We start from the raw sequence: 23742 nt of genomic DNA on the forward strand, positions 1-23742 counted from the left end.
TTTATGTTGTGATTCAGCTTATGCCTCAGACCCCTACTTCAGGATGAGATGCACCCCACAAAGTCATCATTTGCTCCACTGACTCTAAACTGAACCTGAGACAAATGGCTTGTTTATAGACATCCAGACTGTATGTGTTTAAAGTAAAGTGAGATGAACCCTTCTGCTGCTGACTTTTAATAGGAACAGTTTCCATGGAAGGACTCATAGTATTTGCAGTTAAACTCACAGCCTTGTTTGGATTAACTCTTTATCCACCCCCCCACCCCCCCCGAGGCTGCAGTCCATTAACACTCACTCATGCAGATTGTAATGATGTATTGTATATTCTTTTTAAGTCTTATGTAATAGCTCTAGTGTGTAACAATGTCATGGTAATTAGAATCACAGTTTAGATTACTATGAGGCATTTTCTGCTTGGCTTGTGCTTTTAAAATGTTGTTTCTCTCATTTGGCAGCCATACTGCTGAGGATGTGGCAAGGCAGGGGGAGATGTGTAAATAATCCAGTAAAGATTCTATCCCAAATTAAAGCTAGTGACACCCAAGGAAAGTCTGAATTCTCCTAAACTCTGTTTTCTTTGTGTTTTTAACATAAGAAAACTTCCTCTGCTATTTGTGATTTTCCTTCCAAAATGAAGCAAGCAGGGTAGAAACTGAGGCTGCCTGGCAGCCTGAACCATAGAATCAACCAGGTTGGAAGAGACCTCCGAGATTATACAGGCCAACCTAGCACCCAGCCCTATCCAACCAACCAGACCATGGCACTAAGTGCCTCAGCCAGGCTTTGCTTGAAGACCTCCAGGGATGGCGACTCCACCACCTCCCTGGGCAGCACATTCCAATGCCAATCACTCTCTCTGTGAAGAACAACTTCCTCTGTGAAGAACCTTCCTGCCTGGTTGCAGCTGAGGCTGCACTACTGAAACACCTCCAGAGAAACTTCCCAGGCCTTCTGCTGGAGTGAGTTCAGAGCACACAGCTCTACATTTCCTGAGCCATACCTGCTACTGCAGCATGCATGTTCTACCACAGCCTCTGAAAGAAGCTCCAGGCTGAAGAAATGGATGAAACAATCAGAGTCCTGTTCAGAGAACCAGCAAGTATCTAATTCAGAATCACAGAATTAACCAGGTTGGAAAAGACCTCTGAGATCATTGAGTCCAACCTATCACCTAACCCTTCTAATTAACTAAACCATGGCACTAAGTGGATCATCCAGACTCCTCTTAAACAGCTCCAGGGATGGGGACTCCACCACCTCCATAGGCAGCCTGTTCCAATGGCCAATCCCTCTTTCTGTGAAGAACTTCTTCCAAATACATTCTAGTTGCTCTCTCACATGTAGAATCATAGAATCAGTCAGGGTTGGAAGGGATGTATAGAGCAACCCCACCACTTTGGCTCGTCGTCTTGCCTTTCCTAAACAATATATAGCCATCCCTGACCACATTCCAGTCATGTGAGCTATTCCACCATGCCTCCGTAATTGCAATCAGAAGGGATTTACCAGTGTGCCCAGGTGGCCAAAAGAGACAGTGTGGCCAGTAAGACAAGAGAAGCTATTCTGCCCCTGTGCTCAGCACTGATCAGGCCACACCTTGAGTGCTGTGTCCAGTTCTGGGCTCCTCAATTCAAGAAAGATGTTGAGGTGCTGGAGCATGTCCAGAGAAGGGCAACAAAGCTGGTGAGGGGCCTGGAACACAAACCCTATGAGGAGAGGCTGAGGGAGCTGGGGGTGTGCAGCCTGCAAAAGAGGAGGCTCAGGGCAGAGCTCATTGCTGTCTACAACTACCTGAAGGGAGGCTGTAGCCAGGTGGGGTTGGTCTCTTCTCCCAGGCACCCAGCACCAGAACAAGGGGACACAGTCTCAAGTTGTAGTGGGGGAGGTATTAGCTGGATGTTAGGAGGAGGCTCTTCACAGAGAGAGTGATTGGCATTAGAATGGGCTGCCCAGGGAGGTGGTGGAGTTGCTGTCCCTGGAGGTGTTCAAGCAAAGCCTGGATGAGGCACTTAGTGCTATGGTCTGGTTGATTGTCTAGGGCTGGGTGCTAGGTTGGCCTGGATGATCTTGGAGCTCTCTTCCAACCTGGTTGATTCTATGATTCTATGAAACACAAATCACTGTATGAAGAGATAAAACATGCTGCCCTGCAAAGATATTAGTTCCTTTCCAAATCCAGTGATTGTCCTGACAAAATCATCTCAGAAACTTCACAAAAATAATGACACATAGCTGAACTTAAGGGGAGAACTTGGGAAAAGGAACACAGTTAATAAATAAGGACTAGAGGAAAACACAGAATTCTTCTTTGTGGGACAGACACATGGCTCAGAAATGAGAAGGTTTTTAAGTGGTCAGGATGTTGGGAGGGTGTTAAAAAAACATTCTGCAAGCACACTTCAGCCCAGGGAGAGTGCTGTAATTCCCTTTACTTCAGTACAATTTATTTCAAGTCAGTCAAAAAAGACCCCAAAGGTATATGACACAGTGCTGCAGCTATGAAGAGATGAGTAACTGGGCTGGGAGCTGGAGAGGTGAGCACACCAGGGAACATCTGAGCCCTCTTGGCTGCAGGCTTACAGGCACAGAGCTTGCCTGAAGCGTCCCACATCACCCTTGAAGGAAGTCCATGGGACCTGCTTAGCAGCAAATCCCTCTCTGGCTCTTCCCCATCTATTTCCCCTACAGCCAACATTTCAGAGTTGCTGGCACATCTGCTGCCCTGGAAGAGGGACTCATTATGGTCCCACTGCCTCTTGCCCTCATTTCTTGTGCAAGACAGAAGTAGTTGTTGCATCAGGCATGTGGGCAAGACATTTACTTCTGCTCTTCCAGGGGTACTGCTGCATGTTGGGGGCAAGCGTAAGACTGCTAAGCCCTGTGGGTCTGCTAAAGCAGAGTGATGCATTCCTGCTGCCTGGGGAGTGGGAGAGGAAAGAGATGAGAGCTGTGGCATTTCATCAGCTGGTAATTTGCACACTTTGTTCTCTTCCATGCATGTCACTGCTGTAAGAGGGGGCTTGAGGCAGCAGGGCTAGCCCCATTCATGACATCCTTCAGGAGCAGGAGGCCAGCAGGCAGGTGGAGAAGTCTGGGCTGTGCCTCAGACTGTGGCCCCCTCCTTAGCTCCTCACCTGCCCCTTGCAAAGACTGCTCCTTACTGCAAATGTGTTTTCTTTAGCTATAGAAAATAACAGCTTCCAGAACCAATGTTAACCTCCTCCAAGATATTATTATTATTATGTGTTCTTATATTGATTTATTTCCCACAGGATCTAGTTAAGACTGCATGAAAGTTCTCGATTAAGCAAGTGACAGCTGTCTTTGGGGCAGCAGTTTTAAGCTTGCACATATTCAGGTAGTAAATGCTGAAACTGAAGCCCATACCACCTTATATGAGCTCAGAAATATGGATCTGTGGTGTTTGTTCAAGTCTCTGCCATTTTAAAATCAGTCTCAGGAGGCTCTTGAGATACAGTTTAGAGTATTAAGGCATGGAGGAAGTGCTGTTGGACTACCCTGAGGATTATTAATGCTGTCAATTCATTAAGTTGATTTCTTGTTTCCCCCAGCTTTCTGAGTGTCTCCTCTTCATCTTTGCTCATGACATACTGAATGATGTAATTCTGGTGTGTTTTCCATCTGTGAGTGTCAATAGCCTGGAAGATTTATAGCTGAAGGACAAAGGTCTCCTAACTACGGTCTCCTTTCATTCTTTAGTTTAGAAATCTGAAAGAGGGAATTGATTTCAACCTGACTGTAAATACTAATGCTGGATTAGAAATTCAAAATGTTACTACTTTGCCACACATGTTCCAGTGTTTAAGTCTGGCAATACAGGTAAGCTGTAAATTAAACTACTGTGCTCTTCCTCCTTGGTCGGTATCACTTCTCTGTACCATAGCTCTGACTGAACTATTATCCAACTAACTGCTGAGTTTCATAATAAAAGAGAAAGCTTTTACAATAGGAAGCCAAGAAAAAAAAAAGAGGATGGTTGTTAATTACTTCTGTTTTTCCATGGTCATTTGGTAGTAGGTAGAACTAGCTCCCCCCAAAAAAAGAGAAAAGCCTATATTGTATTTTCTGCACTTTTAAGCAGTCTCTTCAAAGCACTTCAAAGCATTTACCATTATTATGTGAGATTTGGATCTCAACCTTTCTGGTCAGCTCCTGTAGAAGTGGCACAAGAGTAGAAGATGAATCTCCAGAAAAGAGATTTCACATGACAATTGCTGTTTTAGAGCATTTAAAGTCTTATTAGCAAAACACTTTAAATGATGGAGCTCCTTGGCATTCAAATCCACTGTTTAATTTTCCAAGAAGAAATAGCTGAATACCTAATACACTTCTGTTTCCAACTATAACAGTAGCTGGCATAATGGGATATTGTAACAATAATTCCTGTCTCTTGGTGAGCGTGGATGGTTTTTTCCTCCACATTATTAGCAGAGGAATGCAGTGGAAGGGTTATTTTTGAGCTTGGCAGAACACAGCATTCTGTGATTTTAGGCAAGTTGTTGAAGACTACATCCAAAGACTGCAGCAGGTAACAATTACAATGCATAACTTAAGAATCCACTCTCCTCTTACCATGCAGGTAGAGGGCTGCACCTCTTGGGAAGCAATCCAGCACGACTGGGGAGCTGTCTACATCTAACTGTGAGAGGGATCAGTTATCACTGGGAGCATATCACTGCGAGCAGTAACTGGATCAAGTGCCTGTGAGGTACCAGCACCTGCCTCTGGCCAGTACAGAAATTTGAGTGTAAGTGCAGAAGCACAGAGCTAAATCTCTGGGGAACTGAAGGTCCAAATTCCTCCTAAACACTTCTCAAAACCAAATCTTTCAAATTCCAGTTCCTTCAGCATTAGGTGACTTTTAAGAGGATCAAAAGTTTGGATTTATATGCTGAAATGTTCTGCCTGCATCTCACTTTAGGCATTACAGCAACGCAGCAGCCCTGAACTTTGCAAGCTGATTTCTCACCACAGCTATTTCAGTGTTAGCCTCTAAGATGCAGAGCAGGTGCATGCTGAATTCTTTATGGATCTGGTACATAACCATTCTGCATTCATTCCTTTACTTGTAAACCAAGAGTAAAACTCCTCTACTCATAGGAATACAATGAGAAAGAATAATTGAAAGCATTCAGACAACAAAGGCACTATCATTGTAAAATCAGCTGGCAGTACAGCTGTACTGAGCAAGGTGTAAACAACACAGTGACTTAGAAAAGCAAACCACTTTCAAAGGGAAAAAAATAGGCAAAAATGGTGTTTGTAGATCACTACTTGAACTCCTTCTGAGGCCTTTATCTGTCAAAGTCACTACATGTTATTACACTGCAAACTGTTATTAGGAATGAGTAGCTTATTCTAATTCAGAGGAAGCAACACAATGAGTAACAAAGAGTTTTCTCGACACTAGGGCATGTTTGTTGATGGAGCTAGAAGATTAATTTTGAGTATGGAGTCTGAGGCTTTTTCCTGAAGGGATCTTGCAGAGGTGGCTGTCTAACATGTGTGTGCTTGGTGGTGTTTTCTGAAAAACAGTTTAACATTTTCATCAGGGATAACTTTTTCTTAACTACACAGCATAGAAAAACTACACAGCACTGAAATTGAGTGCTTTCTTTACTAAGAAACCCTTTCTCTCTGTGACTGGTCATAGAATGGTTTAGGATGGAAGGAACCTCAAGGATCATCTACTTCCAAGCTCCTGCCATAGGCAGGGACACCTCTCACTAGAACAGGTTGCTCCAGGCTTCATCCAAAGTGGCCTTGAGCACCTCCAGGGAGGGAGCAGCCACAACCTCCCTGGGCAACCTGTGCCAGTGTCTCACCACCCTCACTGCAAAAGAACTTCCTAAAGTATGGTTTAAATCTCCCCTCTTCAAGTTTAAATCCATTACCCTTGTCCTGTCATTACCAGACCTTGTTAATAGTCTCTCTCCAGCCTTCCTGTAGGTCCCTTTCAGATACTGGAAGGCCACTTCAAGATCTCCTCAAAGCTTTCTCTTCTGCAGGCTGCAGAGCCCCAACACTCATAGCCTGTCCTCACAGCAGAGCTGCTGCAGCCCTCTGAGCACCTTCGTGGCCTCCTCTGGACTTGTTCTAACAGTTCCGTGTCCTTCTTGTGTTGGGGGCTCCAGAACTGCACACAGTCCCCCAGGCTTCTCCAGCTCATTGTCAGCAAGTCGTCCCTCCGGTGGTTTACTGCACATGGCGTGTGTGGAGCAAGTAGAAACAGCGAGTTTCGGCCTTGCTGGTCCGCTCCTGCCACCAGCAGCCCCGGGCCACCGTCTGTCCACAAACTAACCAACCAAAGCAGCCGCTGCCTGCAGCGTGCGTACAAGCTGTAAACCTCTGCAGCACGCAACCTGGGTGCGTCCTGTCCGTGTGGATGATAAAGTAAGAGAACTTAACCCGCAGCCGTTAGTGTCAGCTCTGATTTAGGCTTTGCTCGTCTCACTTCAGCTAAGGCAGGCCTCTATGGCCGCGGTCAGGCAGCGTGCTACGGGGAAGGCATCGCACCTCTGCCTCGGTCGCTGCGCTCTGGCCGCAAAGCCGCAACAGGCAAAGTGCCAACTTCTACCTCGCCGCCAGCTCCGCTTCTTCGGGGACTCGAGTCCGGCGGACTCAGGCCGTTCCCTGCCGGCCCTGCCTACGAGGCAGAGCGCAGCAGGCGCCTGACGACGAGGCCGGCGTCACCGCTGCGGGCTCGCCGGGCCCGGCCGCGCCGGGCGTCAGGCGGGAGCCGCTGGGCGCTGCGCCGCCCGGGGCCACCGCCCGGGGCCACCGCCCGCCCTCCGCCCTGCCGCCAATGAGGGCCGGCACCGTCACGGCGGCGTCACGCGGGCGCGCCAAGATGGCGAAGGTGTCGGACATGTACGACGTGACTTGGGAAGGTAACGGCGCGGCCAGGCCCACCGACCCTGGCCGCAGGCTGGGAGCCGCCGTGCCCCCGGCTGCACGGTGCCTCCTGAGCACGCCGCATGGCGGGCCCGGGGCAGGCCGGCGCTGGGCGGTGGCGGTACGCAGGCACAGCTGGCTGTGCAGCAGAGTTGGGGTGTGCGGGCGGCGGTTCTGGCCGCTGCTGGGCTCCGCGGGCGGTGGGGAGGCGGCCGGCACAGGTGGGGCAGCGTTGCTGGAGATGCGGAGTCGGGGACCTGTGCTCAGCTCCGCAGTGACCACAGGTGCTCCGGCTTGCACGGCGGGTGGTGCCCGGGGAGTAAGAGAGAGAGCGGTGCCAGGCTGCGGTGAGCGGCAGGGCCAGATTCTCCGCGGAGGAGCAGCGCCCAAGCGCCGGTGCGAGTTGGGGCTCGCCAGCCGCTGCCGCCGCTGTGTGGAGAGGGACCTCCGTTTCCTGAGAGGACCCTGGCGGCCGTCCCGCTCCTGCTCCTCTGTCCCTCAGAAGTACCAGTAACAGAGCATACACGAGTGAACGGCCTCTGGTTTGGTTCATAGCTCGCCGTTTGGAGCACCTGAAAATGACCACAAAAAGCTTTAAGCGTTTCTGGAGGACCTCCCAGAGCCTCCAAAGTGACATGACAAGGGTTGGAAAGTCCTGCTTCCCAGGTCGTTGTAGCTTTCACATCTGATCATGATTTCCTTTTTCATGCAGCAGTACGTTTGGAGGTTCACCTGACGTTAGCAATGGTTCTGCTCTCATAAGCAGTATGGACTCACCTTCCTACAGCACTCAAGGCCATTGCAGTCTCCTAGCAGGGATGAATTAATGCTCTTCCATAGTTTTGGCATAAAGGGAGAGCCCTTAGCTAGGTGGTCCTATAAGTTACAAACGTTATAAGCTGTTAGGTCTTTTTTTTTTTAATTACCTCTTTGCTGGAGCTGGGGTTGTTTAGCCTGGAGAAGAGGAGGCTCAGGGCAGAGCTCATTGCTGCCTTCAACTACCTGAAGAGACATTGTAGCCAGGTGGGGTTGGGCTCTTCTGCCAGGCAAGCAGCAACAGACCAAGGGGACACAGTCTCAAGTTGTGGCAGGGGAGGTCTAGGCTGGATGTTAGGAGGAAGTTGTTGTCAGAGAGAGTGATTGGCATTGGAATGGGCTGCCCAGGGAGGTGGTGGAGTCACCGTCCCTAGAGGTGTTCAAGCAAAGCCTGGCTGAGGCACTTAGTGCCATGGTCTGGTTGATTGGCTAGGGCTGGGTGCTAGGTTGGCCTGGCTGAGCTTGGAGGTCTCTTCCAACCTGGTTGATTCTATGATTCTACCTGAAGGGAGGCTGTAGCCAGGTGGGGGTTGGTCTCTTCTGCCAGGCAAACAGCAACAGAACAAGGGGACATAGTCTCAAGTTGTGCCAGGGCAGGTCTAGGCTGGATGTTAGGAGGAAGCTGTTGGCAGAGAGAGTGATTGGCATTGGAATGGGCTGCCCAGGGAGGTGGTGAAGTTGCTGTTCCTGGAGGTGTTCAGATAAAGCCTGGCTGAGGCACTTAGTGCCATGGTCTCATTGACTGGACAGGGCTGGATGACTGGATGATCTTGGAGGTCTCTTCCAACCTTCTTGATTCTATGATTCTTTGGTTTTGATTTTGCTTATTTAGTGCTAAATCTGTGGAAAAGTAATGGAACCATAGAATAAATTCCCTGAGGAGAGATTGGTTATTTGATTATTTGATTATTGATTATTGTTTTGCTTGAACATGGGTAGTTACAAAGCACAGAGATTTAGAGATTTGTTGCTCCTGTTCTCAGGCTCACAGGGTAGGTAATGTGTGCTGTGGATATATTTCTGTACATTTAGCCTTAGTTTGGTTGAGAGTATTGCAGAGTTGCTGTTTTTGTCCTCATGGCCAGGTGTGTGATGCTCAAGCTTGCTGCTTTTGGATTTGGCTAATTCTTACTGAAGTGAGCATCCTGCTCTTAGAAATAACCTCCATGTTCTGTGTCCAAGAGTTTGAATTGTCATCTGTGGCACTGTGCTATAGGTGCATGGTTTTGCATGGGGGTATGTTGGATGAAAAAGTTTTGAGGACCAGCTGGGTGGTTTTATCATACTAACTTCCCCATTGGTATCTTCCAGTTTACATCCAAGTGAAAGAATTGAAGTGCAGGGCAAGATCTGCCTGGGTATGAAGAGCTGTCTGTGCTTGCCTTTGAAAAAGTGCATACATATATTACAGAGATAAAAAGTGAAGTGAAAGTGGAGTCCCACAACAGAGAATGCAGAGAAGGCTTTTGTCTCTTCTCAGTGTGTATTTTAACAGATTCCTGGTGCCATGAATCTTTTCATGGATGGGTTATTCCCAGCAGTATTGTGACCTAGTCTCTGGCAAAGAACTTGAACCATCATCTCAGGAATGTAACACCTCAAACCCAACTGAAATGAAGGAGAGACTTTCAGATGGTGATAGACTGTGTGTCTTTCTGGAGATCTTTGAATACTGTTGCAGCAACTTCTTTCAGTCCAGATTTCTTCTTCACTAGATACCAAAACCAAAATGAGAAAGGGATAGAATATTTTCTGAACTAGGAGTCTTTTAATATAAATTCAAAAGCAGTGGAGAGAATATTTTTTGAAGATTTTTAATAGCTTGGGGTGGCTGTCTGTCAGTTAAACTATTCAAGTTTCCTGGAACATGAAGTTAGTATTAATGGGTTTTTTATATTAAAAATTGTGCTACTTAAATAGTGACACAGTAAAAGTCTTTGTTACATGTTCATGTGAGAATTTTGGGGTAATTTTTAAATGCCAGGAAAAGCTTTATAAGATTAAATGTAACTGTCTGTGTATGTGAGGCTGTTTTCTTCTAAAACACAATCTGTAACAAGGAGAAAGTCCCAAACAAACTTAAAATCTGAGCACTTGTACCTTTGATGTCTCTAGTCATAAATCTCCACTTCAGATGACAAATCTCTTCCTTCCTATGACTTAGAAGGTGGAGTAATATTTAGTTCGTATGAAAACTCTCAAATAGAAAACCATCTAAGGTTTCATCTATGCCACGATCTGCATGCAGTTAAGTGTTTGCTGAGACGTTTTTGTTGTGTTGCCTGCTGTGTTTGTTTGCTTTTAGGTATTCCTGATTTTCAGTTGTAATCAAAGGGGACAGATCACTTTACTCTGGTTTTTCTATGTGAATTTATAAGGATAAAGCAAGCAGAGGTGGGATTTTCATAGAGGCTACTTTGAGAGCTGCATTATTAGGTTAAAGGCAGCATCTGCAGGGCCCAGCTGAGCTCCTTTTGCTTGTGGCTGAACCTGTGAAGAACTAGTCAGGCCAGTAATGCACACCCTGTGTGTTTAGGTAAGCTTATTGAAATGGTGGTTTTGTGAGTTCTTGGATTTGATTGGTATTTTGTAACATGAGAGTGGATGGAGCTGAGGCGTAATGGAAGGCTTGATGTCTGTAACAGAAGGGCAATATGCACATGAGTTCTGGAAATGTAATGGTTATGGGATCCCTGCCTGAGTTCCTGCTGGTAGCAGTTGTTGCATCTCAGGGTTAACGTTTGGAGTATGCAGTGCTTGCCTCTGCATACACAACTTCATTTCATCATGTGCTTTCATGTACTGAGGACTTGAAAACTGTGATTCAATGAAACAATTGAACTGTAAGTCACTATAGGAGGGTTGTTTCATGTCTAATTGCTCAGGCCAAATGAAATGATGCTTTAACAGTCACAAAAATAGAACAGGTTATTTCTTCTGGCCTGCTGTAGAGACACAGCTCATGCATTATTAGTGAATAGCAAATCTTGTGGCAAGTGCATCATCTCCTTTGAACTTGTAATGCTTTGATTCATTTGTGCAAAGCTTGCAAGTTTAAGAGAACCTAAACCAAATATATAAGTTGCTCAGGACCAGCCTATGTAGGTGACAGAATTAACTGTAGTTAAACCTAGGCTCCTTGAACAATTTTTTTTCTTCTAAGATCCTTGATTGCTGCTGCCCAACCTTGGATTATGTGCTGTAAGCAAAAGCTTGAATTCCTATCAGCTGACCTTTTGAATAACTACGTCAGTAAAAAGTACATTCAGTTGGAAAATGTTGTTAAAAGCCTTGTGTTTTACTGCAGGTTTTTTGTGTTTTCATGCTTCTACCTTTTGCTTACAAGTCACTATTTCTAAAGTGAAGGACCCTCCCAATAGATTTACATTAATGAGAACATTGGGGGTCTTTACTTTGTTTGTAGGTCATCACTTGATGCACTAATCTCTGTCCTGCAGTTTTGTTTTCATCACTGTCAATGCTATCCTTGGGTGATGAATGGTAGATGTGTCTTCTGTTCACACAAAATTCAGACACTGCAGCATTTGGAATCACAATGGAATGGAGGCAATGATAATTTCCAAGTAAACGAGTGGGCAGAAATCAGACAGCTTATTTGTCTTTTATGCATTTAGCTTGTCAGCTTTTGTGAATGTTTGTGTTCTCTCACATTCTTGCTGTCCAGCTTTGAATTTCCAGGGACCATCATGTGTCCAGAAACATTTAACTTTACCCAAGCATATGAAATGTAACCCAGTGGTGGTTTTGGTTCAATTTCAAAATGCAAAATGTAACATAATAACAGCCTTATGAGTGGTCTGGGATCACTTCAGGTAGATGGAAGAAGGTTCAGTGCTCGATTTTTTTATTGTCAGTTATATTAACTATGTGTTCTGAAGTGCAAGAAAAACTGACAGTGTTTAATTCCTGCCTGGTGTTTGTTTTTCTAACTGTTGTATCATTAATTAAAACAAAATATTTGCAACAGTTGCTGTGGTACCTTCTATCTATTCATGAAAACTATTTTCCTTACATCTCTTCAACATCTGTTCTTATATATGGAACAATCTCTGGCCAGTCTGATCTAGGGTAGGGTGTCCCTGCCCATGGCAGGGAGCTTGGAACTAGATGATCCTTATGGTCCCTTTCATCCCTGACTGATTCTATGGTTCTTTGACATCTACATGGATGTCAACATACATGTGCATGGGTCTTGTAATGACAGAATGAGGGGTAATGGGTTTAAACTGGAAGAGGGGAGATTTAGACTAGATGTTAGGAGGAAGTTATTTCCAGTGAGGGTGGTGAGACCCTGGAATGGGTTGCCCAGGGAAGTTGTGGGTGCTTCCTCCCTGGAGATGTTTAAGGCCAGGGTGGATGAGGCCTTGAGCAACCTGCTCTAGTGGGGGATGTCCCTGTCTAGGGTGGGGGATTGGAGCTGGATGATCTTTGAGGTCCCTTCCAACCTAAACCATTCTATGATTCTATGACTTAAAATCACAGTCTTAGTTTCCTGATCCAAAGGATAAATAAAACCTAGGCTAGGCAGTGCTCTCTAGCTGACTTCATCAATGTGGCTGTTCTCTTGGAGATCTGATCCACAGTGAATGCACATTTGAAACAAACTCCCTAATGCTAAAAGAAGTGTTCCTTTCTGTCCTCCCTTGATAGTGATGAGTTTTATGCCTTTGGGCATTTCCCTGGTATAGAAGACCTTCCTCATCTGCCTTTCTCATGGTTCCATTCTGTAGGATCATGTAGATGTTTTTAAGGTGTTTTCAAGTTGTGCCAGGGGAGGTCTAGGCTGGATGTTAGGAGGAAGTTGTTGGCAGAGAGAGTGACTGGCATTGGAATGGGCTGCCCAGGGAGGTAGTGGAGGCACCGTCCCTGTAGGTGTTCAAGCAAAGCCTGGATGAGGCACTTGGTGCTATGGTCCAGTTGACTGGCTAGGGCTGGGTGCTAGATTGGCCTGAATGATCTTGGAGGTCTCTTCCAACCTGGTTAATTCTGTGATTTCTATGATTTAGCGTGGGAGTTCACTGCATTTTGCTTACAGTGATAAATGTGAGCAGTGATTGAGTTCTCACTATTTCTATTATTTCAACAGCAAATTCTTTCATCTGCAGTAGAGATGCAGTTTGAATATTAGGAGTAAATAGAAGTGTGAAACTACTTGGGAGAGAGCTCTTCTGTATCCTTCTTTTCAAAAGCATGGAGCATGTAGATGTTAATGTTTTTAGCTTGGGAGTGACTGCATTCTGCTTACAGTGATAAATGTGAGCAGTGATTGAGTTTTCAGTATTTCTATTATCTCAACAGCAAATTCATTCATCTGCAGTAGAAATGCAGTTTGAATATTAGTAGTAAATAGAAGTGTGAAACTGCTTGGGAGAGAGCTCTTTTGTATCCTTCTTTTCAAAAGCATGGGTAAGATCCATTAAGTTTTTAGGTTTCTTGGATAACAAGATCTGTTTTTGTTACTGTGTATGTTTCTATCCTGAAAGAGTGCAAGGTTACATGCAAGGAACATGCTTTGTACGATACTGTTTCAGAGATCTCCTGCACCCTATCCCTTAGCGTTATTTTATTAGTAGAAGTCACTTTCTTAGATATGTTGCTCTGTGAACCCATTCTTCACATGCACAATCTCCAGAAATAAAATTAGAGTTCCCTTACTATCTAGAAATCTCAATTATGGTTTTCTCTCCCCTTTGTCCCCAGATATGCGTGACAAAATGAGGAAATGGAGGGAAGAGAACTACCGAAACAGTGAACAGATAGTGGATGTTGGAGAAGAGTTAATTAATGAATATGCATCTAAACTTGGAGATGACAGTAAGCAAACAATCATTATTTTTGAAACTCCTTTTGTCTGACTTTGTTTGCTTTCTCCAGCATCTGTTTTGTATGTATGTGTTGCCTTTCTCTATCTGCTGCTGCCGATCTATTACTTTCTTAATCAGCATGAGAATCACAGCATCAGAGTCAGACCTTTGAGATTGAACCTATTACCCAGCATTATTTAATCAACTAAATCGTGGCACCAAGTGCTACAACCAATCTAATAGGCTGCCAGAATTCCTAGATTTTCCTTCCTTCCCAACTATGGGTTGCAGTGAAAACAGATGGGAAAATGATCTACTAGAACTCTTAGTTTGCTGTATTAGCAGTTAGACCATCACATGAAACTATCTGTCTGTGATTTCATTCATATTCTGATCTTCAGCACTGTGGCAAAAATGTAAAAGTATCTTTTTGTAACAGAGAAAACTACTCTTTCATCAAGTCATCCATACTGCAGGCATTAATGCTAAGGGTGTTTCTATTATAACACTATATTTGTGATGTTATAGTTGAAGGTAAGTCTGAATTTCCATTCATAAAATTACTACTTTTAGGAGATTTTAAATGCCTTATACTAATTTCAGATGACAGAAGGCTGGATATAATGTTTCTTACTGAAAAAGAATTGTGAAGCAGTGAAAGAGTTAAGTGGAATCTGTTTTCCATCTTGTCAAAGTGGCCTTTCTGCAAGTCTGATCAGAGAGCAAGTCCTAATGATTATCTGTGTCAAAGGCTGAAGAAGTAATGTTAGGAAAAGCAAAGAATTAGAGCTTTTTTACCTTCCAAGATGTCAAAAGGTACTTTGTTACCAAAAGCAACTTTTAATTACTTCCATCAGTTTCAGTAGTGAGCCACAGGAACAGAAGGGGGGAAATACATTGATTTATTTATTATTTTTGTGTACTGTTCATGGAGAAGAGAAGGCTTTGAGGAGACCTTGGAGTGGCCTTACAGTGTCTGAAAGGGGCTACCGGAGGGCTGGGGAGGAACTGTTTGTAAGGTCTTGTAATGACAGGGTGAGGAGTAATGGGTTTAAACTGGCAGAGGGGAGATTTAAACTAGATGTTAGGAAGAAGCTCTTTCCAGTGAGGGTGGTGAGACACTGGCACAGGGTTACCTAGGGAGGCTGTGGATGCTTCCTCACTGAAGGTGTTCAAGGCCAAGCTGGATGAAATCTTGAGCAACTTGTTCTAGCAGGAAGTGTCCCTGCCTATGGCAGAGGGTTAGAACTAGATGATGTTTGAGGTACTTTCCAATCTAAACCCTTCTGTGATTATTTGCATTGTAAGTGATTCCCATTATCTTAAACCCTCAGTTATCTGTAATTATTCTCTCTTGTTTCCAGTTTGGATAATATATGAACAGGTGATGATTGCTGCCCTGGACTGCAGTCGAGACGATTTGGCAATGGTAAGTCTTCAAGTTGACTTTTCTCACAAACCTTAAGTTTTCTTCATGGGTATTTCTTCCAGGTGACCTTGGATTTTTTGTGGGGCAGTTATGGAATATTCTGAACTCCATAGCTTGAACTTGTAGAATACCTATAGAGAAACACTCAGCTGGGAAGGAACCAGTTCCACCCAACTTCTCTAATGTGTAACTCTTGTTCAGACAGATTATGCCTCTTCCAACAGCCATGAAAATATTTACAACTGCTCTGGTGTGGGCTAAATGTCAAGAATAATATTGAAGTTACCATATTGTGCAGACAGTGTTTGTTTATTGAAAAGCTCTCAGATTATACTGGGTTTTCCTAATGTTTTGAGGTAAATGTCCTGTCGTGCATATCATATTCTAGGTCATGTTGGCTACCATCACCAAAAGTTATTGACATACTGGAGGATGTCTTCAAAGAGAATAAGGAGCTGGGCTGCATAATGTATAAGGAAAGGCTGAGACATCTGTGTTTGTTAAGTCTTGAGAAAGCTAAGAAGGGATTTTATTACTGTGTTTCAATATGTAGTGATGGGAACTTGTAAAGAAGATGGAGATCTATGTGCAGCACCAGACAAATGCAAGACACTAACTGTGGAAAAGGAAATTCTGAGTAGACACTATGATAAAGTTTTTAGCAATGGGATTAGTAAACACTTTAGGACAGGTGATACAGAGAAGCTGTGGAAAGCTTAGAGATGCTTAGAAAGGTATTAAGATTTGGCCCTGCACTACTTGGAAACTAGCTCAGTTTTGAGTGGGGATTTGGAGGAGGTGGCCTCCAAACATCCCTTGGAGTCCAAATTATTCAGTGACTCTTGGTAAAAACACCATTAATGGATATTTGTATTCAAAATGTCCATTTGTATTCAAACTTATTTGAATTGTAGAAACAACAATTTAGATGAAATGAGATTTTTTAAGAATTGTGACACCTGTTTACTAGATTGAAAATTAAAGCCCACCAGAACAAACAACAAACCCAACCAAGCTTAGCTAATCCTTTAAAAGCAGCAACTGAAAAGAAGACAGGTGTGTTTTGCAGGTGAATTTCAATAATCTTTTCATCTGTCCTTCAGAAGACATTGGGGAAAATCAAGAGCTGGCCTTGTGCCCTGGAAGCCATCAAGCCTGAGCTTATTTTGGATGAAAAGAAAGATTTTTTCAGAAGTCCAGGTCTCTGGACTCTTCCTGTGCCTTGTTCTCTATGTGCTAGTTTGAGCCTAGCTAGAATGTTTTGGTAGAAGAACTAGATTGTAGGCTGTGGAAGGGAAACAAGGCTGATATCTACCTCACTCATTGGCTTGCTGAGATGTACAAAAACAAAAATCAAAACATAGATAACACGCTCAACTACTTCTGCTGGGGAGCTGGCTGAGCTGCATCTCTAACCTCACCCCTCTCTGCTGTTTCTTTGACTAATCCACTTTGCTTCCTAACCCCCTGGCCAAACCTCCATTCTTCCTTGGGACTGGGATAAGGTTGAGAGGGGCAGGGGGAAGGTGAAGGAGCGGTTGGGAGTCCCTCCTGGGGACTCAGGTTTCTGGGAGGGCTGTTGTGTTTCTGTATTACCTTTTACCTTGTCTATTTCTGTCTATAACTGCATATACTGTAAATATTTGCTTGTATATTGAGCTAAGCTGTAAACAGAAGCTTCATTCAATTTCCAGAGCTGGCTGAGTCTAGTCTGGATGATTTCCAAAGTGGGGGGACGACAGGTAACACCCAAACCATCACACTCTATCAGATGGACATTGTAGCCAGGTAGGGGGTGGCCTCTTCTGCCAGGCAACCAGCAACAGAACACGGGGACACAGTCTCAAGTTGTGCTGGGGAAAGTGTAGGCTGGATGTTAGGAGGAAGTTGTTAGCAGAGAGAGTGATTGGCATTGGGATGGGCTGCTCAGGCAGGTGGTGGAGTCACTGTCCCTGGAGGTGTTCAAGCAAAGCCTGGCTGAGGCACTTAGTGCCATGGCCTGGTTGACTGGCTAGGGCTGGGTGCTAGGTTGGACTGGATGATCATGGAAGTCTCTTCCAACCTGGTAGATTCTCTGATTCTGTGATACTTCATCACCCTTTTTTATACTGTGGATGTGGTGTTTTTCAGATGCAAAAGTCCATCTGCAGTTTATAGAGTTTAGTGTTCGTGACATTTTTGGACACGTATTTGACATTTACAAATTTTGGGGAAGAAAAACAGTGCATGGTTTGATATTGAAAATCACTGCCCTTTGGGATTCCCAATGCACTGGACCACAGGTTTCCACAGGTCTGCAAATGTTCTTTTAAAAGTCTAACTTTAAAATGGAATTATTAAAAAAAAAATGAAGTGCCAATAAATTGTTTCTGTACTAAACCTGAATCTCGTTATGGGAAATTGCATTGTTCAAATCTTGTTGCTTTGGAAACCAAGAGAAGAGGAGGCTCTGAGGTGACCTTCTTGTGGCCTTTCAGTATGTGAAGGGGACCTACAAAAAATCTTGGGAGGGACTTTTTAGGCTCTCAGGGAGTGAGAGGACTGGGGGGAATGGAGCAAAGCTGGAGGTGGGGAGATTGAGCCTGGATATGAGGAGGAAGTTGTTGAATATGAGAGTGTTGAGAGGCTGGAATGGGTTGCCCAGGCAGGTGGTTGAGGCCCCATTCCTGGAGGTGTTTAAGGCCAGGCTGGATGAAACTGTGGGCCGCCTGCTCTAGGGTAGGCTGTCCCTGGGCATGGCAGGGGGGTTGGAACTAGATGATCCTTGTGGTCCCTTCCAACCCTGACTGATTCTATTATGATTCTAAGATGATCTTGAAAGTCTCCTGTGCTTACTTGAGGCTAAGCAATACTTACTTGATCAACTTTTTCTCTATTCTCTATTACTTTTCCTCTATTCTTTCTCTGTATCTCTCTGTATGAGTATGTGAATATTTCTCTTTGCTGTGGTCTAGCAACCTGTGTATTTCCAGAAGCAAAGAGAGAACCTGCTAATTTTAACAGATTTGCTTTGATATTTTTCCTTTGACCAGTGGATGTGATGAGATGCAACAGATTATGTGGGCAAGCTTCTGGTAGTACCTCAGGCCTGAAGAACAAGTCCATATGCTGAGTTCCATAAATAAATGGCTACAAAAGAAGAGTTCTCTGGGAGGCTTTTGTGTGATTCAAACCATTTTCAAGAGCCTGGGGGCTGTGCTGCCTCTCATCATAATGAGTCAGCTCCAAACTTTGCAGTGCTATCTAGCCACATTCTTGATACTGTTAGACTTAGTTTACTTTGAGGAAGTTGTGACTCAATCCCTTTACCAAGCCTTTTTTTTTCCATGGTTTTTTTTTTGCTAATCCAGGGAAATCTGCCTGTGATGAATTTCTTTTATCCAGCCCAGGTGTCTCATTGATTTCAGGAGTTAGAAGCTTTGCCTTTTCTGCCAGCAGGCTCAACCCAAGCCAATGACAAACATTTTCTTTGGATTTGGATTTTTATTTTCAAAATAAACACATAGCATAGTTTGTTCCACTGTGAGGTATCCATTTATTAAAGGAGCAGCACAGAAGTACTTCACCATCTTTATTTTCTGATTTTTTACTGTCTTGGGTAACTAAGTAGACTCTGAGTTTTAATAGTGGCAGAATTGTTTTGCTAGGTGAGTTTTAATTTCCTAGACAAATAACTATTTCCAAGAAGGCCTGATCATCTGATGACCTGCATGGAACATATTTCTTGTTATAAGTCTTCTCATAGACTTTCATTTTCTGAGGTTTTCTTTATCAATGCATTTCAATGCTTTTTCCAAACCTCCCTAATATTCTCTTGTACTTAGAAGTGTTGAGTTGATCAGCCAAGGACTTTCTCTTTTTTTCCCTTGCAGCTTCCACTTAGATAATGATGTTGACAGTACTACTTTTTCTTTTATCTGTATAGTTTTGTCTTCAGGAACTAAGACGGCAGTTTCCTGGGAGCCACAGAGTGAAACGATTAACTGGGATGAGATTTGAGGCTATGGAAAGGTAAAACCTGAGATGTAATTTTGTGTTTTGGTTTTGTGTTTTTTTTTTTTTAATGCATCTTTTCTGTCTGGAAACATGCTTGCTGTTGCTTACAAAGGAATTCAGGTGCTGTAAAAATGCTGGGCAGCTCCTTAATAGGAGACAATTAAGTGCACAATCATAGAATCAACCAAGTTGGAAGAGACCTCCATGATCATCCAGGCCAGCCTAGCACCCAGCCCTGCCCAATCAACCAGACCATGGCACTAAGTGCCCCATCCAGGCTTTTCTTGAACATCTCCAGGGATGGTGACTCCACCACCTCCCTGGGCAGCCCATTCCAATGCCAATCACTCTCTCTGCCAACAACTTCCTCCTAACATCCAGCCTAGACCTCCCCTGGCACAACTTGAGACTGTGTCCCCTTCTTCTATTGCTGGTTGTCTGGGAGAAGAGACTAAGCCCCACCTGGCTACAGCCTCCATTCAGATAGTTGTAGACAGCAATGAGGCCTGCCCTGAGCCTCCTCTTCACCAGGCTGCACACCCCCAGTTGCCTCAGCCTCTCCTCACAGGGCTGTGCTCCAGGCCTCTCACCAGCTTTGTTGCCCTTCTCTGGGCACCTTCCAGCACCTCAACATCTCTCTTGAATTGAGGATACCATAAAAGCTGTGTTACACTATCAGTCAAATGTGTTTTGAATTTAATTGTTTTGTACAGTTTGGGTCATGTACACAGCTGGCTGCACAGAGATCTGTTTCCCAGAAGGTTTAAAGAATTTTTTGGCAGCTGGAATAACCTGTTTTGAGCATACTTCAAATAGCAGAATTAATTAATCATATAGTGATGGTGGGGAAAAAAATCTTTCAAGATTTCTAGTGTAGTCTAGGAGTTGACCCTGTGTGAGTCCTCCTAGTTTATAAAATCATAGAAGAAGCAGCTTACATTAATCTTTGTAATAATGAAGTGGAAAGTAATTATTTTGGATGACCTTTCAAATTTAGAGGTTTCTTTTTCTTGGGAGAGGTGAAATGGAAAGTTGGTGTCACCACTTGTTCCTGCTACCCATGGCACAGCTCTGCACAATTCTGACAAGGTTATTGGTGTCAGCAAGGTGGGGAGGTGCAGAAGGATTCAGTCTTGGTCATTTCTCTCCTGGACATCCAGGCAGATCTTCAAAGAATTATTCAGACCTGATTAGTTTAAGTGCCTGGAGAGTGTTTCCCCATATAATAGTGTGAAAACCATTATCATGATGTAAATGTGCTGATCTTAGCCTAAACATCTTCTCACTCCCAATGTTTTCTTCCTTATCTCAGTGAGGGATTTGTTAATGCTCTGATAATATCCTGGATTTGAGGCCTTAAGCAACCTGGTCTGGTTGAAAGTTCCCTGCCCATGGCAGGGGGGTTGGAACTGGCTGACCTCTAAGGTCCTTTCCAATCCAACCCATTCTATGAATCTATGATTAGACCTATAAGGTACAGAAAAAGAGGATCCAAATAGGAGAGTAAGGTGTAAAATGTGTAAATTGCTGCTGAAACAGTATTCCAGAAAGCAATTATCATGTCTTTTTTATCTTGACATAAGAAGCTGCTGCTCCTCACATTTACTACATTCACTTAAGCTAATTTTGTACAAATAGAATTTGTTTAAATATATTCTGTGTAGAAAATACAGGAGGGTTATTGACTGTCACAAGGACAGCCAAAAAGGAGTTCTGCCCCAGCAGAAATAAATGGTAATGGTTTCTTTGAACAGGTATGATGATGCCATCCATTTATATGATAGAATTTTACAGGAAGATACAACTAATACGGTAAGTTAAAAGCTTTTCCTGAACTGCAATAGTTTGGTGTTTGAAATTGTGATAATGTTTTGTGGGTTTCACTGTGGGCAAACCTGTGTCTGTATTGCTGTCTTTGTTTCCTTTGGTTTCCTAGTATAATAACCTATGGTACCTTTGTGAGAACGGATGAGATTTGTTTCCTGATGAGAAGGTATGATGTCCTGGTTGATTAAAAAGTTAACAAGGCCAAGTGCAGGGTTCTGCACTTTGGCCATAACAACCCCAAGCAGCACTACAGGCTGGGGACAGAGTGGCTGGAAAGCAGCCAGGAAGAAAGGGACCTGGGGGTACTGGTGGATAGTAGGCTGAAGATGAGGCAGCAGTGTGCTCAGGTGGGCAGGAGAGCCAATGGCATCCTGGCCTGCATCAGGAGCAGTGTGGCCAGTAGGATGAGGGAGGTTCTTCTTCCCCTGTACTCAGCACTGCTCAGGCCACACCTTGAGTGCTGTGTCCAGTTCTGGGCTCCTCAATTCAAGAGAGATGTTGAAGTGATGGAAGGTGTCCAGAGAAGGACAACAAGGCTGGTGAGGGGCCTGGAACACAAATCCTATGAGGAGAGGCTGGGGGAGCTGGGAGTGTGCAGCCTGCAGCAGAGGAGGCTCAGGGGTGACCTCATTGCTGTCTACAACTCCCTGAAGGGAGGCTGTAGCCAGGTGGGGTTGGTCTCTTCTGCCAGGCAACCAGCAACAAAACAAGGGAACACAGTCTTAAGCTGTGCCAGCGGAGGTCTAGGCTGGATGTTAGGAGGAAGTTGTTGGCAGAGAGAGTGATTGGCATTGGAATGGGCTGCCCAGGGAGGTGGTGGAGTCACCATCCCTGGAGGTGTTCAAGAGAAACCTGGATGAGGCACTTAGTGCCATGGTCTAGATGACTGGACAGGGCTGGGTGCTAGGTTGGACTGGATGATCTTGGAGGTCTCTTCCAATCTGGCTGATTCTATGATTCTATCCACAGGACAGCCATGTGCCCTGCTAGCCAAAAGGGCCCATAGTATACTCAGGTGCATTAAAAAGAGTGTGTCCAGAAGATTGAGGGAGGTTCTTCTCCACCTCTGCTCAACCTTAGTGAGACCACATCTGGAATACTGTGTACAGTTCTGAGCCCCTCCATTCAAGAAGGACAGGGACTTGTTTGAGGGAGTTCAAGAGAGAGCTAAAAGGATGGTTAAGGGAGAGGAGCATCTCTTTTATGAGAGACCTGGGGCTGTTTAGTCTGGAGAAAAGAAGGCAGAGCAAGGGGACCTTACTAGTCTCTACATATATATGAAGGGTGGCTGTCAGGAGAGGGGCAATAGACGTACACTAAGTCACGGGAAGTGCCATCTCAACGTGAGAAAAACCTCCTTTACTGTGAGGATGACAGAGCTCTGGAGCAGGCTGCCCAGAGATGTTGTGGAGCCTCCTGCTTTAGAGATCTTCAAAACTTGGCTGGGTGCTAGGTTGGACTGGATGATCTTGGGAGTCTCTTCCAACCTGGTTGATTCTATGTGTAACCTGCACTAAGTGGTTCTGCTTTGCAGGGAGGTTGGACTTGATGATCTCTGGAGGTCCCTTCCAATCCTAGCATTCTGTCTTGTAACACCTGCTTAAACACTGAGTTCAGATGAAAGGATTATAACTAGCAACCTTTCTGGCAGTCTTAGTAGCCCTTAGCTTGGCTGCTTCATCTTTTCTATTGACCCTGAATACTTAGTATTTCAAGGACCAATGTGTCTGCCATGTGTCTTCTGTCTTCCTAATGCTTAATCTTGCTTGAAGATCAGCTCTGAATATACTCAGGTAGTGCTCTAACAGCAGTTATTTTGATCTATTGTCTGGGACATTTTACAACCTTTTGAATCCAAAATGCTACAAAGCTTGCCAATTGTATAAAACTAAATCTGACACAGGCTGTGCTTTTTCTCTTCAGCTTGTTTTCAGTACTTGTTATGTAAGCCACCTTCGGCTATTAGATGCCAAAATGAAAGCCTGGGGAAATTTATAGCAATGAATGCATTTTGATGCACTTTTCTTTGTTTTTTCTACAAGGATAAAACTAGAAAGGTGAAGAAACTGCAGAGGTCCCCATTTTTATACCACCTGTTGCAAAGTCAGTTCATTGCTATTAATCGTCCTCTGTTTGACTCTTAAGTCTTAGAATCATAGAATCAACCAGGTTGGAAGAGACCTCCAAGATCATCCAGTCCAACCTATGAGGTGGGGTTGTTTAGCCTGGAGAAGATGAGGCTCAGGGAGGGACCTCATTGCTGTCTACAACTACCTGAAGGAAGGTTGTAGCCAGGTGGGGTTGGTCTCTTCTGCCAGGCAACCAGCAACAGAACAAGGGGACACAGTCTGAAGTTGTGCCAGGGCAGGTCTAGGCTGGATGTGAGGAGGAAGTTGTTGGCAGAGAGAGTGATTGGCATTGGAATAGGCTGCCCAGGGAGGTGGTGGAGGCACCTCCCTGGTGGTGTTCAAGCAAAGCCTGGATGGGGCACTTAGTGCCATGGTCTGGTTGACTGAATAGGACTGGATGATCTTGGAGGTCTCTTCCAACCTGGCTGATTCTATGATTCTTATCACCCAGCCCTGTCCCATCTACCAGACCATGGCACTAAGTGCCTCATCCAGGCTTTTCTTGAACACCTCCAGGGACATTGAAGGCTAAATGCAAAAGAAATGCTCCTTGCTATATAACTTAAAAATGGGTTGGCTAAGCCTTGCATGTGAAGAGTGAAAGTGAAATAGAAAGTTCTGATAAATTCTCCTGTGCAGATTTCTTTGTGTCTTTTACCTGTTAATTATTTCCATGCACACATGTGGTTGTTGTAGGAAAATAAATAGTTCTAGATTTGAAAAAAAAAGGAACTGTTGCTGAGTTCTCTTGGCACTCACCTTACCTTATAGCAATTTCTTCTGCTTTGCTGACACATGGAGT

General features: G+C 44.4%; 1 protein-coding gene across 5 annotated transcripts in view; it reads left to right on the forward strand.

Annotated features, from left to right (window-relative positions):
- Nucleotides 1-23742, forward strand: part of EMC2 (ER membrane protein complex subunit 2) — a 112337-nt gene that overhangs the window by 62388 nt on the left and 26207 nt on the right. For 2 of the 5 annotated variants that reach the window (XM_064154157.1, XM_064154161.1), the window contains exons 1-5: nucleotides 6806-6914; nucleotides 13456-13569; nucleotides 14924-14988; nucleotides 18914-18999; nucleotides 20739-20796. In XM_064154157.1, coding sequence (XP_064010227.1) covers nucleotides 6830-6914; nucleotides 13456-13569; nucleotides 14924-14988; nucleotides 18914-18999; nucleotides 20739-20796 — 408 coding nt within the window. In that variant the 5' untranslated portion in view covers nucleotides 6806-6829. Of the gene's footprint in view, nucleotides 1-6805; nucleotides 6915-6950; nucleotides 7040-13455; nucleotides 13570-14923; nucleotides 14989-18913; nucleotides 19000-20738; nucleotides 20797-23742 lie in introns of those variants that run through there. The other 3 variants (XM_064154160.1, XM_064154158.1, XM_064154159.1) reach the window with 3 other exon arrangements.

This window comes from Pogoniulus pusillus, chromosome 14 (assembly GCF_015220805.1).
Source record: "Pogoniulus pusillus isolate bPogPus1 chromosome 14, bPogPus1.pri, whole genome shotgun sequence".
NCBI lineage: Eukaryota > Metazoa > Chordata > Aves > Piciformes > Lybiidae > Pogoniulus > Pogoniulus pusillus.